At 38.7% G+C, this 14,355-nt stretch overlaps 1 protein-coding gene across 4 annotated transcripts in view; it reads right to left on the reverse strand.

Moving 5' to 3' along the window:
* Positions 1–14,355, reverse strand: part of EXD2 (exonuclease 3'-5' domain containing 2) — a 40,187-nt gene that overhangs the window by 23,507 nt on the left and 2,325 nt on the right. For 3 of the 4 annotated variants that reach the window (XM_045564921.1, XM_045564914.1, XM_045564937.1), the window contains exons 2-4: positions 11,119–11,498; positions 6,294–6,550; positions 1,208–1,334 (exon numbers count right to left, since the gene is read on the reverse strand). In XM_045564921.1, coding sequence (XP_045420877.1) covers positions 1,208–1,334; positions 6,294–6,550; positions 11,119–11,448 — 714 coding nt within the window. In that variant the 5' untranslated portion in view covers positions 11,449–11,498. The remainder of the gene's footprint in view (positions 1–1,207; positions 1,335–6,293; positions 6,551–11,118; positions 11,499–14,355) is intronic. The other variant, XM_045564929.1, reaches the window with a different exon arrangement.

Raw genomic sequence — 14,355 nt, forward strand, 5'->3', positions numbered from 1 at the left:
AAGATATTCCAGAAAGAACAAGTCACATACTCAACACCAATGGTGAAAGCTAGAAGACAAGAAGTCCTGAAGGAAAATAATTTCTACTCTAAAATGGTATAGTCAACCAAACTATTGTTAAGAAAGGGAAATCAAATACCTTTTCAGACATATAGGGTGTCATAAATTAATTTCCTATGCTCCCTTTCCCAGGAAGTTACTACGAATGTACTCTACCAACTCAAGAAAGGAAAAAGACACTTAATTTAGAAAGCAGAGGATCTACTACAGAAAAGAGTTGAAAAGAATTCCCAGGCCGATGGTAAATGCAAGCTCTAGGACGACAGGTGGGCAGCAGGCTGAGAGTGCAATCAGTCCTGACGGGGGCAGGATGACAGAGAGTTCTGGGAGAGATAGCTCCAAGGGAAAATGAAACAAACCGTAAGTTACCTGATGCGCATCCACACTAGACAAGAGGAGATCTACAGCTCTAGAAAAGAGTCTGGGGTTGAAACAATAGGTATATAGAACACTAAGCAAACAAAACACCAATTATTATTACTGGGAAAATAAAAAGTATATATAAGAAAAAAAAGCAATTGCAGTTTACTATTTGGCTCAGGTATAAATAATATCGATATAAATACTGGATATTAAACCTGATAAAAATGATGATTTACCTATTTTGGGAGGATGGGGAAGAGAGTAAGAGTTTGAGGGTAGAGGAATTGCGAGAGTACTAAACCATATCTTCCACAGTAAGAAGTCAAAGATAATACGTACAAATAAGAAAGAATAATGCATACATGTAACTTAGAAATATAATGGTAAATACCAGAAAGAAATGAAAGTGGATGCCTCTGAGAAGGAAGAGGAATTAGAATGGGGAGAGGTAATGCAGGGAACTACTTTACTGTTCCTTAAAATCAGTCTTATAACACTATGCTTTTTAAAATTAGGTGTTTGTATTCATGGAAAAAAATTACATTTTCTAAAATGTCTGGCATATAGCAAATGCTCAAAAAAATAAAGAAGACTCTTACTCTTTTATTTAAATGGCATATACATTATTGTAGACCAATTATGTTCAGTATCACCAGACAATGAGTCTATTTTAAGGCATTTCCCACCCAATACTTGTATCATGTTTGAAGATTTGAATTTTAAAAACAATTATACTTCAGAAGCAATGACCCTTCCATTCTTCAACTACCCCGATAAGAAGTACCTGGTCATCTGTAAGAGTCTCAGCATCCCAGTTGCTGCAACGAAGTAGAAGAGATTTGTCAAGGGGAAAGTTCAAAACAGTCTCAGCGAGTGATTTCAGGCTAAGCCCATTACAGAGCACATTGTTTCTACAAGAAATAAACAAAATCACGTATCAAAAACGGGCAAAGAACATGAATAAGAAAATAAAAAAAGATATATAAATGGCCAGTAAACAGATGACAGATACTCAATCTCACTAGACATCAAACAAAATGATAGATAATTTATCTATCAGATTGTAAAGATTTTTTAAAACAACTATATCTAGTATTAATGGAGCATGAATAATCAGGCAGTCTCATCTAAAATTTGTGAACTATACATTTTCATTATATACCTTATGTAAAACAGTTTAATAATAAATAGCTATTAAAAATTTGAACGTGGCCACTGAAGTCTCTGCTTGGAGAAAAAAAAAATTCGAACATGAAAATTCTCTGATCCAGCAATTCAACTTCTAGGAATTTATCTTAAGACTATGCATAAAAGGATCTTCAGTGCAGCACTATTTATATTAAGAAAGAATTTTAAACAACCTAAATGCCCATGGATAGTGTTTATGTATGACTTTTCAAATTTGAAAAAATGATAATGCTATTTTCATTGAGGAAGTTAAAGTACAATAACACCTATAATAACCTATCCTTTCTGCTCTTCAAACACTTTCTGATTAAAATTGATGCAGCTTGTCCAAGTTCAAAAGCAAGTGAAAAAAAAAAGAAAATAAATCGATGTAGGGTGGTAAAAAGTTAATTTGTACAAAGATTGGAGACTCCAAACAAGAGATAAAAGTGAAACATCAGTCTACAAAAGCAGAGCTGACTTCTTGGTTACCAAGTGAGAGTCTAGAAATTGTACAGCTGGAAGCTTGGAGATGGAGGTTCATGTCACTATTACAACATGCTCTGCTCCCTCAGGTACCGTAGGAAGTGAAATCATTATAATGACAAAAAGAAGTCTTTCCTTATAAAATAAGTAGTAAATCAATGGATCTCATCACTCTCAAAAAGCAGCACAGACTAAAAAGTTAAAAAGGTCTAGACACAGGTAAAATACATAAGGTCTTGGTTCAATTAATAGAAATTAAGGACTTGGGGCAGACATAAAACTTTTGTTTCATTAAAAATTACAAAAGTAGGCCGGGTGCGGTGGCTCATGCCTGTAATCCTAGCCCTCTGGGAGGCCGAGGCAGGTGGATCGCTCGAGGTCAGGAGTTCGAGACTAGCCTGAGCGAGACCCTGTTTCTACTAAAAATAGAAATAAAAATTATCTGGCCAACTAAAAATATATATAGAAAAAATTAGCCGGGTATGGTGACGCATGCCTGTAGTCCCAGCTACCCGGGAGGCTGAGGCAGTAGGATTGCTTAAGCCCAGGAGTTTGAGGTTGCTGTGAGCTAGGCTGACGCCATGGCACTCACTCTAGCCCGGGCAACAGAGTGAGACTCTCTCTCAAAAAAAAAAAAAAAAAATTACAAAAGTAATGAATGTTTATTATTAAAAATTCAAACAATAGAGGCCGGGTATGGTGGCTCACGCCTGTAATCCTAGCACTTTGGGAGGCTGAGGTGGGAGGAATGCTTGAGGTCAGGAGTTTGAGACTAGCCTGAGCAACAGCGAGACCCCGTCTCAACTAAAAATAGAAAAAAAATTAGCCAGGTGTGGTGGCGCATGCCTGTAGTCCCAGCTACTCAGGAGGCTGAAGCAGCAGGATCACTTAAGCCCAGGAGTTTGAGGTTTCTATGAGCTAGGCCAATGCCACGGCACTCTAGCCCGGGCAACAGAACAAGACTCTGTCTCCAAAAAAAAAAAAAAAATTCAAACAACAGAGACGTACAAAGGGTGAAAAGGGAAAGTTCTTCACATACACTCCAACTTTCAGGAATAACGACTCTTAGCAGTATGTGTGGCCCCTCCACACTTTTTGTATGCACAAATAAACAGATGGTTAGATTGAGGAGTAGATGTTGTTTTTTGGTATTCATTTTTTGTTCTGTAACTTGGTCTATTCACTTAATGTACCATAGACCTCCTTCCATGGAAGTAAGTATAAATGTTCTTATTTCATTCTTTTTAACAGCTGTGTAGTTTTCCAAGCATGGAAATGTTAGGTAGATAGCGAGGGATTCCAGGTCTTCTAGGGACAAAAGTGGGTGCTATTGCCCCCATCTTGGTCCTGCCCCACCCTAATTCTCCATACATGGGGGAGGAGGGAATACCCTACAAATCTGCCAATCAGAACTTGGCATACCAGCTGCAAAAAGAATGCAGAGGACTCTAGCCCATGGGCCAAGCAGCATGGGTACCATAGAATCTCAAAGTCTAGAACCTGCATGCATAGTTAGGACTCAGATCATGTGACTCCCAACTGTCCAATCAAAGTGGTTCCATGGTGACATCTGAACCACAAGGGAGGTCCCTATCCAGGCACTATAAAACAAGACGCAGACCATAACCAACCACCTCTCTGCGTCCTTCCCTTTGCTGAGACAATAGGTCCGGTTGCCATCTGTGGCGTATGTATCATGCTCTGTAAACCTGTATCTGGCTCTTGCTGCATAATCCTATCTTTCTCTCCTCAATAAACCTCATTTTCGTGCTTGCCTAACTTTGGCATGCCTGGTCATCCTTCAGCCATGGGTGCACCAAGAACCGACATTTCAGACTAAAACCTGACAGGATAGTCCGTATTTCTTGAAATCATTAACCCCACTGAAGCATGGTATTTAATTTTCAGTTATTTAATTCTACTTAATTAGTCTTTTTTAAAAATGTCATATTTTGGAAAGTTTCACATCTCTTGAGGATAAATTTAAAACAAAATACAAGCTTTGTCACTTCAGAATTTCAGCAGAAAAGATGCTAAAATCATGTACAACCTTCATAATAAATCACCTTTGCTTAACATGTTTAAAAAATTTAAAGAATATGAAGAAGACAACATTAACTCCCCCCAAAACCTTGCTCCTCCAAGTTGAAAGTTTCATCTGACTTTCAAGTCAGTTAAAAGTAACAACTACTTACCATGGCAAACAGTAGGAGCAATGTAGTACTAATAGTGCTAATTATAATTCCAGCACTATAATGTCAAATTTGTTAAACTTTGATGTCAAAAATTTTTAATTTTATTATTCAAATGTTCAATGATAAAACAAGAATAATTTTTAGGCCGGGCGCGGTGGCTCACGTCTGTAATCCTAGCACTCTGGGAGGCTGAGGAGGGAGGATCGCTTAAGGTCGGGAGTTCAAGACCAGCCTGAGCAAGAGTGAGACCCCGTCTCTACTAAAAATAGAAAGAAATTGGACAACTAAAAATATATACATAAAAAATTAGCCAGGCATGGTGGCACGTGCCTGTAGTCCCAGCTAGTTGGGAGGCTGAGGCAGGAGGATTGCTTGAGCCTGGGAGTTTGAGGTTGCTGTGAGCTAGGCTGACACCATGGCACTCTAGCCCAGGCAACAGAGTGACACTCTGTCTTAAAAAAAAAAAAGAATAATTTTTAAAATTTCAACAAAATTCAACTTAAAAATGAGAGACCTGATAAAAGTTCCATTCTTATTTCCAGAGAAGTTCATGGTCAAAATCTTATTTAAACATTTGGCCATTCTGCATTTAGCCAAACAGAATTCAGTGAACCTTCAATTTCTATATATTCATAGAGATGACTGTAAATGCATAGAAAAAAGATCTGGAAGGACAAATCAATTGTATGATGATGGTGCTGAAGGTGACAGTGACAATGTGATAATGATGATAATAATAGTTAAAATTTACAAACCAGTCTTTATATGTCAAACACTATTTATAAGTTCTTTATGTAGTTTAACTGATTTAACACTCACACCAATTTCTATGAGGTGGGAACATTATTACAGACAAAGAAACTAAGGAACAGAGAGGCTTAGTATCCTGCCAAGGTCACACAGCTGGTAAGTGGCAGCGTTGGGACTCCTAGCCACGCAGTCTGCTTCTGAATCAACTTTTAGTCTCTATCTGCACTGCCTGTAACAGCACAGAGTAGGCACTGCTGGAGAGGTGGTGTCAAAGGAAGGAGGGCCTGATGAAAGGAAGCTTTTGCTGTTATAATCCAAATACTTTTTATAATTTTAATTTTTGCAGTAATATTTTAATGTATTACTTGACAGAATTTATATTTTACTTATAAGAGCTTTATTTATATGAGCCAAATTAACAAACTAAAATAAAATTTCATTTTATACTAAAAAATTATGATAAACACAGATTTTAATCAGGCCTTCTCTTAGTTTACCAAATCCTCCAACCTTTTAGTGTCTACGTCATTTGAGGCAGGGTGAGAGGCTGTTTCAGTCCATGTTATTACAAATGAGGACCTGTACATACACATAAAGAGGTAATTGTGACCCCCTCCTCAAAAAAAAAAAGTTGAAATAGAATTTCCATAAGAATAGAATTCTAAGAGAAAGGGAAATCTCTTTTCCATCAAGACAAAGGCTAGATGTACCATCATTTTTGACCTACATACAGCAGGGTTTGCAAATGCAAATGCTTATCTGAGGAGTCAGGGTTCTGATGGGAGTGTGGGGACTCTGGCAAACTGAACAGAGCATGCTCATCTAAAGGGGCCAGCTGCTACCCAGCCAACTGCTGCCAACTATAATTATGGATTCAGTGTAGTTGGATCATCTACTTTTTCTAAGAAGCCAGAAATACAGATTTTTACATTAAATCTTCCAGATTTAAAATAAAATTTTCTAAACATATCATACAGGAAAAAAATAAAACCAAAAAACATCTGCAGCTCTAATTTAGCCAGTGAGGCCATCAGTTTATAACATATAGCTTACACAGACATTTTATTAATGTTTCATCTAAAAAGACCAGTTCTAGGTAACTAAAGTTATCTCAGAAATTGGAATGTCTCCTCACAAATTCAATATGCATCTCAGAAGCTTCTAGATATCTACAATTTCAAATGTTTTATTATTGATTCCCAGTAATTTACAAATCTTGCTAAAATAACTGCCCCCCAGCTACCAGAATCCCAGCACTCATGCAAACCACACCTTTGCCGCAAGGCTAGGTATCGGAGGTCCAGGCATCCCCTGACAACGAGGCCGTAATCCTGAAGGAGTTTGCTGGCATCTTCTGAACATCCCACTCCAACTTTTAAAATGGTGCCATCTGCTAAAATGTCCAATAACGTTCTTGGTAATGTTTTTCCTCCACAGATCAGCTTGGGCAAGCGAACCAAGACACAAAGGCCACTTGGGGAGGCCATTTGTAGAAGTGACAGAGGACTGGCTTTGCCTTCCAAATTCACCTGCAACAGAGGAAGACAGGGCTCACAGTTCACACTCTAGCACAGCAGCGAGCAAAACATAAAACTGTGGCTAAAAAGTCTAAGAGGCACATCCTTAACTTCCCAAAGGGAGCATCTGACCAGATTTTGGTTTAAATCTATAGATGAGCCTATACTAACAAATACAATAGACTTAGTGAAGCAGCAACCTGAACAAAAGTTACCGAGGGCCAAAAGCCAGGGCCTGAAAAATGAGCAGTCCATAAATAGTGACCAGCTGACACAGAGGAACTCTGGAACACATGCTGGCAGAGTCATATGAAACATACTGGTTTTTACAGGTGAAGGAAAAAAAAGGCCAAGGAGTAGAGTGCCAAATGGTAAACATACTCTTCATTATCAAGACTCTCTAATGTCCATGCAGGTAACATGACTCAGTTACCTTATCATGGTCTCTACATCCGTTTTTTTTTTTTAAGACAGGGTCTTGCTCTGTCACCCAGGCTGAAGTAGAGTGGTGTGATAATAGCTCACTATAACCTCTAATTCCTGGGCTCAAGTGATCCTCCCGCCTCGGCCTCCCAAAGTGCTAGGATTATAGGCATGAGTCACTGCACTCAGCTTAAAATCCAATTTTTTAAAAGAGGTAGGAAACATAGTAATGTAAATAAATGGTACCTGCTAATATAATAAATTCTGGTAGCACAGAGTGCTTTCTCAGCATTTTCTAGTCATAAATGGTGTTCATAAAAGAAAAAAATGTATACTGGGGACAAGTTAGGGTCTTTACATCTTAAGACATAAAAATAATTTTATATATTAAATGATCTAGGTTTGAGGCTGGCTGTGGGGACTCACGCCTGTAATCCTAGCACTTTGGGAGGCCGAGGCAGGAGGATTGTTTGAGGCCAGGAGTTTAAGACCAGCCTGAGCAAGAGCAAGACTCCATCTTTACAAAAAATAGAAAAATTAGCCGGGCGTGGTGGTGTGTGCTTATAGTCCCAGCTAGGTAGGAGGCTGAGGCAGGAGGATCACTTGAGCCCAGGAGTTTGAGGGTGCAGTGAGCTATGGTGATGCCACTGCACTCTAGCCCAGGCAACAGAGAGACCCTGTCTCAAAAAAAAAAAAAAAGAAAAAGAGAAAAAGAAAAAAGTGATCTGGGTTTAATCTTTTGGGGATCATAGATAAGTCAGAGAAAATGCTGAAAGCTAAGTATGTTATCCCCATAAGAGTTTACATACAAAATTCACATATGTTTTCAAGGGATTAAAGATTCCCTAAAGCTATCCCTGGAACCCAGATTAAGCACCCAATAAATTCCAATCCTTCTCACTTTTTAGAAGAGGAAACTTAGCGCTTATAGGTAAATCAGTTTGACCAAATATGGTGAGAGCATAGCAAAGCCAGGGCTATAACCTAAATTTCCCAGTCTCTCAAATAGTAGTTCTCAAATGAGAGTGATTTTGCCCCCCACGGGCCATTTGACATCTGGAGAGTTACACATCTCTTCCTTTAAATCCAAAGCTAGAAATGATTAAGCTTAGTGAGGAAGGTATATCAAAAACTGAGACAGGCTGAAAGCTAGGCCTCTTGTGCTAGTTAGCCAAGCTGCGATTGCAAAGGAAAAGTTCTTGAAGGAAAGTAAAAGTGCCACTTCAGTGAACACACAAACAATAATAAAGCAAAACAGCCTTATTGCTGATACAGAGAAAGTTTGAGTGGTCTAGACAAAAGACCAAAAAAGTCATAACATTCCCTTAAGCCAAAACCTAATCCAGAGCAAGACCCAAACTCTCCTCAATTTTATGAAGGCTGAGAAAGGCGAAGAAGCTGCAGAAGACAAGTTGAAAGCTAGCAGAGGTTGGTTCATGAAGTTTAAGGAAAGAAGCCATCTCCATAACATGAAAGTGCAAGGAGAAGCAACAAGTGCTGATGCAGAAGCTGCAGCAAGTCACCCAGAAGAGCTAGCTAAGAACACTGATGAAGGTAACTACACTAACTAACAGAGTTTCAATGTACATGAAACAGCATTCTACTGGAAGAAGACACCATCTAGGACTTTGATAACTAAAGAGGAGAAGTCAATGCCTGGTTTCAAAACTTCAAAGGACAGACTAACGTTCTTGGTAGGGGCTAATGCAATTGGTGACTTTAAGTTGAAGCCAATGCTCATTTACCATTCTGTAAACCCTAAGGCCCTTAAGAGTTATGCTAAACCTACTCTGCCCATGCTTTATAAATGGAACAACAAAGCCTGGATGACAACACATCTGTTTACAGCATGGTTTACTGAATATTTTAAACCCACTGTTGAGAACTAATGCTCAGAAAAAAAAAGATTCCCTTCAAAATATTATTGCTTGGCCAGGCACAATGGCTCATGCCTGTAATCCTAGCACTCTGGGAGGCCAAGGCCAGAGGATCACTTGAGCTCAGGAGTTTGAGACCAGCCTGAGCAAGAGTGAGACCCCGTCTTTACAAAACAAACAAACAAAACAAAATATTACTGCTCACTGACAATGCACCTAGTCACCCAAGAGCTCTCTGATGGAGGTGTACAAGGACATTAATGTTGTTTTCATACCTGCTAACACAACATCCATTCTGGAGCCCATGGATCAAGGAGTAATTTCAACTTTCAAGTCTTACTATTTAAGAAATACATTTTGGAAGGCTATAGCTACCATAGATAATGATTTCTCTGACGGATCTGGGCAAGGTAAATTAAAACCCTATAAAAAGGATTTACCATTCTAGATGCCATTCAGAACATTTGTGAATCATGGGAGGAAGTCCAAATAACAACATTAATGGGAGTTTGGAAGAAGTTGATTCCAACTTTCCTGAATGACTTTGATGGGTTTAAGATTTGAATGGAGAAAGTCACTACAGATATGGTGGAAACAGGAAGAGAACTATTATAGAATTAGAAGTGGAGCCTGAAGATGTGACTGAATTGCTACAATCTCATGATAAAACTTGAACAAATAAGGAGCTGTGTTTTATGCATGAACAAAGTGGGTTCTTTTTTTTTTTGAGACAGAGTCTCGCTCTGTTGCCCAGGCTAGAGCGCCGTGGCATCAGCCTAACTCACAGCAACCTCAAAGTCCTGGGCTCAAACAATCCTCCTCCCTCAGCCTCCTGAGTAGCTGGGACTACAAGCTCACACCACCACACCCAGCTAATTTTTTCTATCTGTAGTTGCCTGGCTAATTTTTTTCCTATTATTTTAGTAGAGACTAGAAAGAAATCTTTCATGAAAGGAAGTCAATCGAAGTGGCAATTTCATTGTTGTCCTATTTTAAGAAACTGGGCTGGGCATGGTGGCACATGCCTGTGATCCTAGCACTCTGGCAGGCCAAGGCAGGAGGACCCCTTTAGCTCAGGAGTTCAAGACCAGCCAGAGTAACAGCAAGACCGCGCCTCTACTAAAAATAGAAAAATTAGCCAGGTGTCATGGCACGTGCCTGTAGTACCAGCTACTCGGGAGGCTGAGGCAGGAGGATCGCTTGAGCCCAGGAATTTGAGGTTGCAGTGAGGTATGAAGATACAACTACACTCTAGCTGAGGTGACAGAAAGAGACCCTGTCTCAAAAAAATAAATAAATAAATAAATAAACTGCCACAGCCACCCCAACAACCTTCAACAAACCTTTAACAACCACCACCTTGATCAGTCAGCAGTCATCAATACCGAGACAAGACTCTCCACCAGCAAAGATTTTAACTTAATGAAGACTCAGATGATCATTAACATTTTTTAACAATAAGCTATTTGTTAATGAAATTATGTACATTTTTTAGACATAATGCTATCGTACAGTTAATAGACTATAGTGTAGTGTAAACATAACTTTTATATGCACTAGGAAATCAAAAAACTCACATGACTGGCTTTATTATAATATTCACTTTGTCCCAGTGGCCTAGAACCAAATCTGTCATATCTCTGAGTTATATCTGTATTGTGAAATTAAATGTGATGATGCAAGCAAAACAGTATAGTGTACAGCATAGAGTAAACAATGTTTCAAATGTTAACTGTTATCTTTTTAAATCCTAATTTGAATAATAATTCCCTTTTTTTTTTTTTGTTTTTCCATTCCTGGGATAAGAATTCCCATTGAAATACACCTCCTTAACTATATTCTCCATCGCATCCTTATAAAAATGCTATTAGAAATATTAATAGTGGCTAATATTTAAGGAACATTTACTATCTGTTAAAACTGTGTTGAAGCCTTCACAGGGGTAATCTATTTGAATCCTTAGAAAAGCCATAGGAGGTAGGTACCATTACATCATATTACAAACAAGTAAACTGAAACTCAGGTTAAGCAGCTTGTCCAAGTTCACAGAATGATAAATGGTGAAAATAGAACTCATATAGGTCTGTCTGACTCCAGAATCTATGATTGTAAGCACTTCCCTATCCTGAGAAGAGCAGCCACTTCTCCTGCTAAAATCTACTTAAGAGTAAGTAGAGAACAAGCTAATTCTCCTTTAATCTTATTCTCTACTTGACCATCCAAGGCCCCAAGTCGGAAAAGCAGAATAGATTTTTTAAAAAGTTTTGCTTTTTAACTTACCCATTCACAATCAATTCCAAGTACTGGAAAATCTTCTAATTCGCTTCTAAGCAAGGGTTCGATTTGATCCCACTCTGCCTCCTGAGACACCGTCACCACTTTCGCTTTGAGGATCCTCTCCTCCCATGAGGCCCTGAGGGCACTGGGGCGCAGCTGGTCCTCTTCTGGAGGGGGCAGCTCTCCACTGCTTGGCACTTTCTGCTGTTGCTGCTGGGTCACTTGGCTCCGTTTACTCCTTCGGCGCTGGATGCCTTTCCAGAGGACAAAACCCCCCACAGCCACACCCAAAAGGGTGGTCACTGTCAAAGCCACTAAGTTCTGTCTAGACATCTTCTTCAACTTTTCTACTGTTTAGGAAAGCAAATCACTAATCCCACAATCTGTAAAATAAATGGCATAAATATGTTTATATGAGGAATATAAATCTATTTGTAAACAAGTTTTCCCCTAAAAACTATACCACTTAAAATCTGTGCCCACAAACTAAAATAACTGCTATAAATTTCCACATGAAACAGCAATATTTTAATTTTTTCCTTTTTGTACTCTCTGTACTCCATCTTTATCACTATCCTCACTCCAGAAAACCCCCTGCCCTCTGGCAGTTTCCCAGGGCTCTCTTAATGATATAAAATTATATCAATCAAAACAATAAGCGAGACTCTCACTTCCAATTGCTGATTACTGAATTAATTTTTCAGTTAATGGAACTTCTTCAAAGTGTTTGCTGTTTAAGCCTAACAATTAATCACCTAACAGTTGAATGAAAGCTTTTGCTTCTCAATTTAAAAGAAAGATCTTAATCATCAGTAAAGTTGGTGGGGAGATATTTTTTTATTTTTCAGGAAGGTGTGAGCAGCAGGTGAATGGAGGAAACAGGCTTCAGTAAACACTATTCTGTTGTTTCAGAAGTCTCAGTGGTTCTCCACAGAAACTCATTCAGTTATCGCAGGGTAAGGAAGGGCAGCACAAAAGAGAAAGGAACAGAAAAGAAAAAGGAAAGGGTAGAACTTAGATATCCAAGACACCCAGAAGGAGGTTGCAAACTGAAATGTCCACAGGGCTAAATAAATGAAACAAGCCACAAAATAGTCCCTTCTCCATTTTTCTTATAGCACGTGGCTTTTTCCATGTATCTTTTGTTTTCCCACTTGTGAGAGATAAATGAGTATACAGAACTATTTCTGTACTATTAAAATAATAATAGTAAAAGCTACAACAATAAATGATGAGTGGCCCTTGGACTCAAGGACAGGCAGAAAACATGGGGCAACAACCATTCAGCATAAGCTGATAGATCCTGTGCAGGAAGAAGGCCCAGGGTGGTCAGATACTTTGCTTATTCGAGAGAAGTCAGGTATCTGAATTGTACATGAAATGTCTCCATTTTTAAATATTACCTACAAATTTACATTTTGTTTTGTTTTGTTTTTGCTTTTGAGACAAGATCTCACTATGTTGCCCAGGCTGGTCACTAAATTTAGTTTTTAAAAATATTGGACCAGCCAAACAAAAACATTCTGGGCACTGGGCTACCCATCTGTGGACTCTGGCCTAAAATCTAAGCTGCCCAAAGACAGAGCAATCTGCTGAACCCTCCCTACACTCCTCTATAGCTGAAAGTTTCCTACTGAATGTATATTTTTTTATCACTTTTTTAAAAAAGTTCAACAACACATTTTAAAAAATAATTTCATATGTACAACAACCCTGGAGTATAATCATGACTATAGAGAAATTCTGCTATTAGAGAAGAAAAATAGAATCACAAAAACTATTACAATAGTAATAAGAAATAGTATATAATAGCTACACTGTTTTTAAAATATTTACTTTATTCCAAAAACTGTGCTAAGAACATCATACGTATTTTTTCCAGTTCTCTTACTGAAGAGGAAACTGAGGCTTAATGAGATTAAATAACTTGTGTAGAGAGACTTCTGGTTAAAATAATCTGAGAAGACATAAAAATCCTTCCCTTTCCCACTCTAAACAATACAAATGCTGGAGAAAACATTAAAAAGATAAAAATTTAAGCTCAAAAAGGAAAGAGAAATCATTGAGTGCCCAAAATGGAAGAGGGAACCCACAGTGGGTAGGAAATGAAGCTGGACAGAGACCAGAACTCATACCGGCCCCAGCACTGGGGTCTATCACCACCCAGAGATGGAAATCTAGGCCTCAGGCTCAGCATACAGCTGGGACCCAGGAGAGTACCACCCTGTCCACCGACAGGAACCTGAAAGTGTTCACACACCTTGGCCCAGACAAGCTACCTGCCCCAGGCTAAGAGTATGAATACAGTCCCTCATGAGAGAACAAACCCTCAAGCCTCCACTTTGGGCAGGTACAGGGACCAAGTTCACATTTTCTTCATAATCATGTGCCAAGAAACTAAATTAAAACTGGTTCAGAATCAGTAAACTCTGTTGAAATCAGGTAGAGTCAATCATAAAAATTGTTTTGTATGTTTCTACCACATAGGAAACATGCAGGACTTTCATGAAAGGTCAATCCCTAGAAGAGGGTTCACAAATGAATCAAAACAAAACAAAACTCTAAAGTCAATAAAAATACTTCATACAGCTATCAAAGACTTCCACACCTGAGATCTAAAAAGGACTTTAAAGTAAGAATATTCAGAGATATTAAGAAAAATCATATCTAAAACATGAACAAGAGGCAAATAATAAGAATGTAGAAATTCTATTTTTTTTCTCTCTCTCTCTTTCTTTCTTTTTTTAGAGACAGGGTCTTGCTCTGCTTCCCAGGCTGGAGTACAGTGACACAATCATAGCTCAATGCAGCCTCAAACTCCTGGGCTCAAGCAATCCTCTTACTTGAGCCTCTCAAGGAGCTTGGACCACAGGGGCACACCACCGCACTCAGCTAATTTTTTTTTTTTGTAGATGGGGGTCTCACTATGTTACCCAGGCTGGTCTCAAAGTCCTACCATCAAGTGATCCTCCAGCTTCAGCCTCCCAAAGTGCTGAGGTTACAGGCATCAGCCACCATCACTGACCAGAAATTCCAGATATGAAAAAATTTAAAACTTTGTTTCAACAGGCATGTCATATGGTTAAAAGCAATGACTTTAAAAAGTAAGCACTAAATTGGGAGTAAATATTTAAAACATATATAAATAACAAAAGATTAAAATCCAGAACATATATAACATTACTACAGGCCAGGTACCATGGCTGGAGCTTGTAATCCCAGCACTTTGGGAAGCCAAGG

Source organism: Lemur catta, chromosome 1 (genome assembly GCF_020740605.2).
Source record: "Lemur catta isolate mLemCat1 chromosome 1, mLemCat1.pri, whole genome shotgun sequence".
Lineage (NCBI taxonomy): Eukaryota > Metazoa > Chordata > Mammalia > Primates > Lemuridae > Lemur > Lemur catta.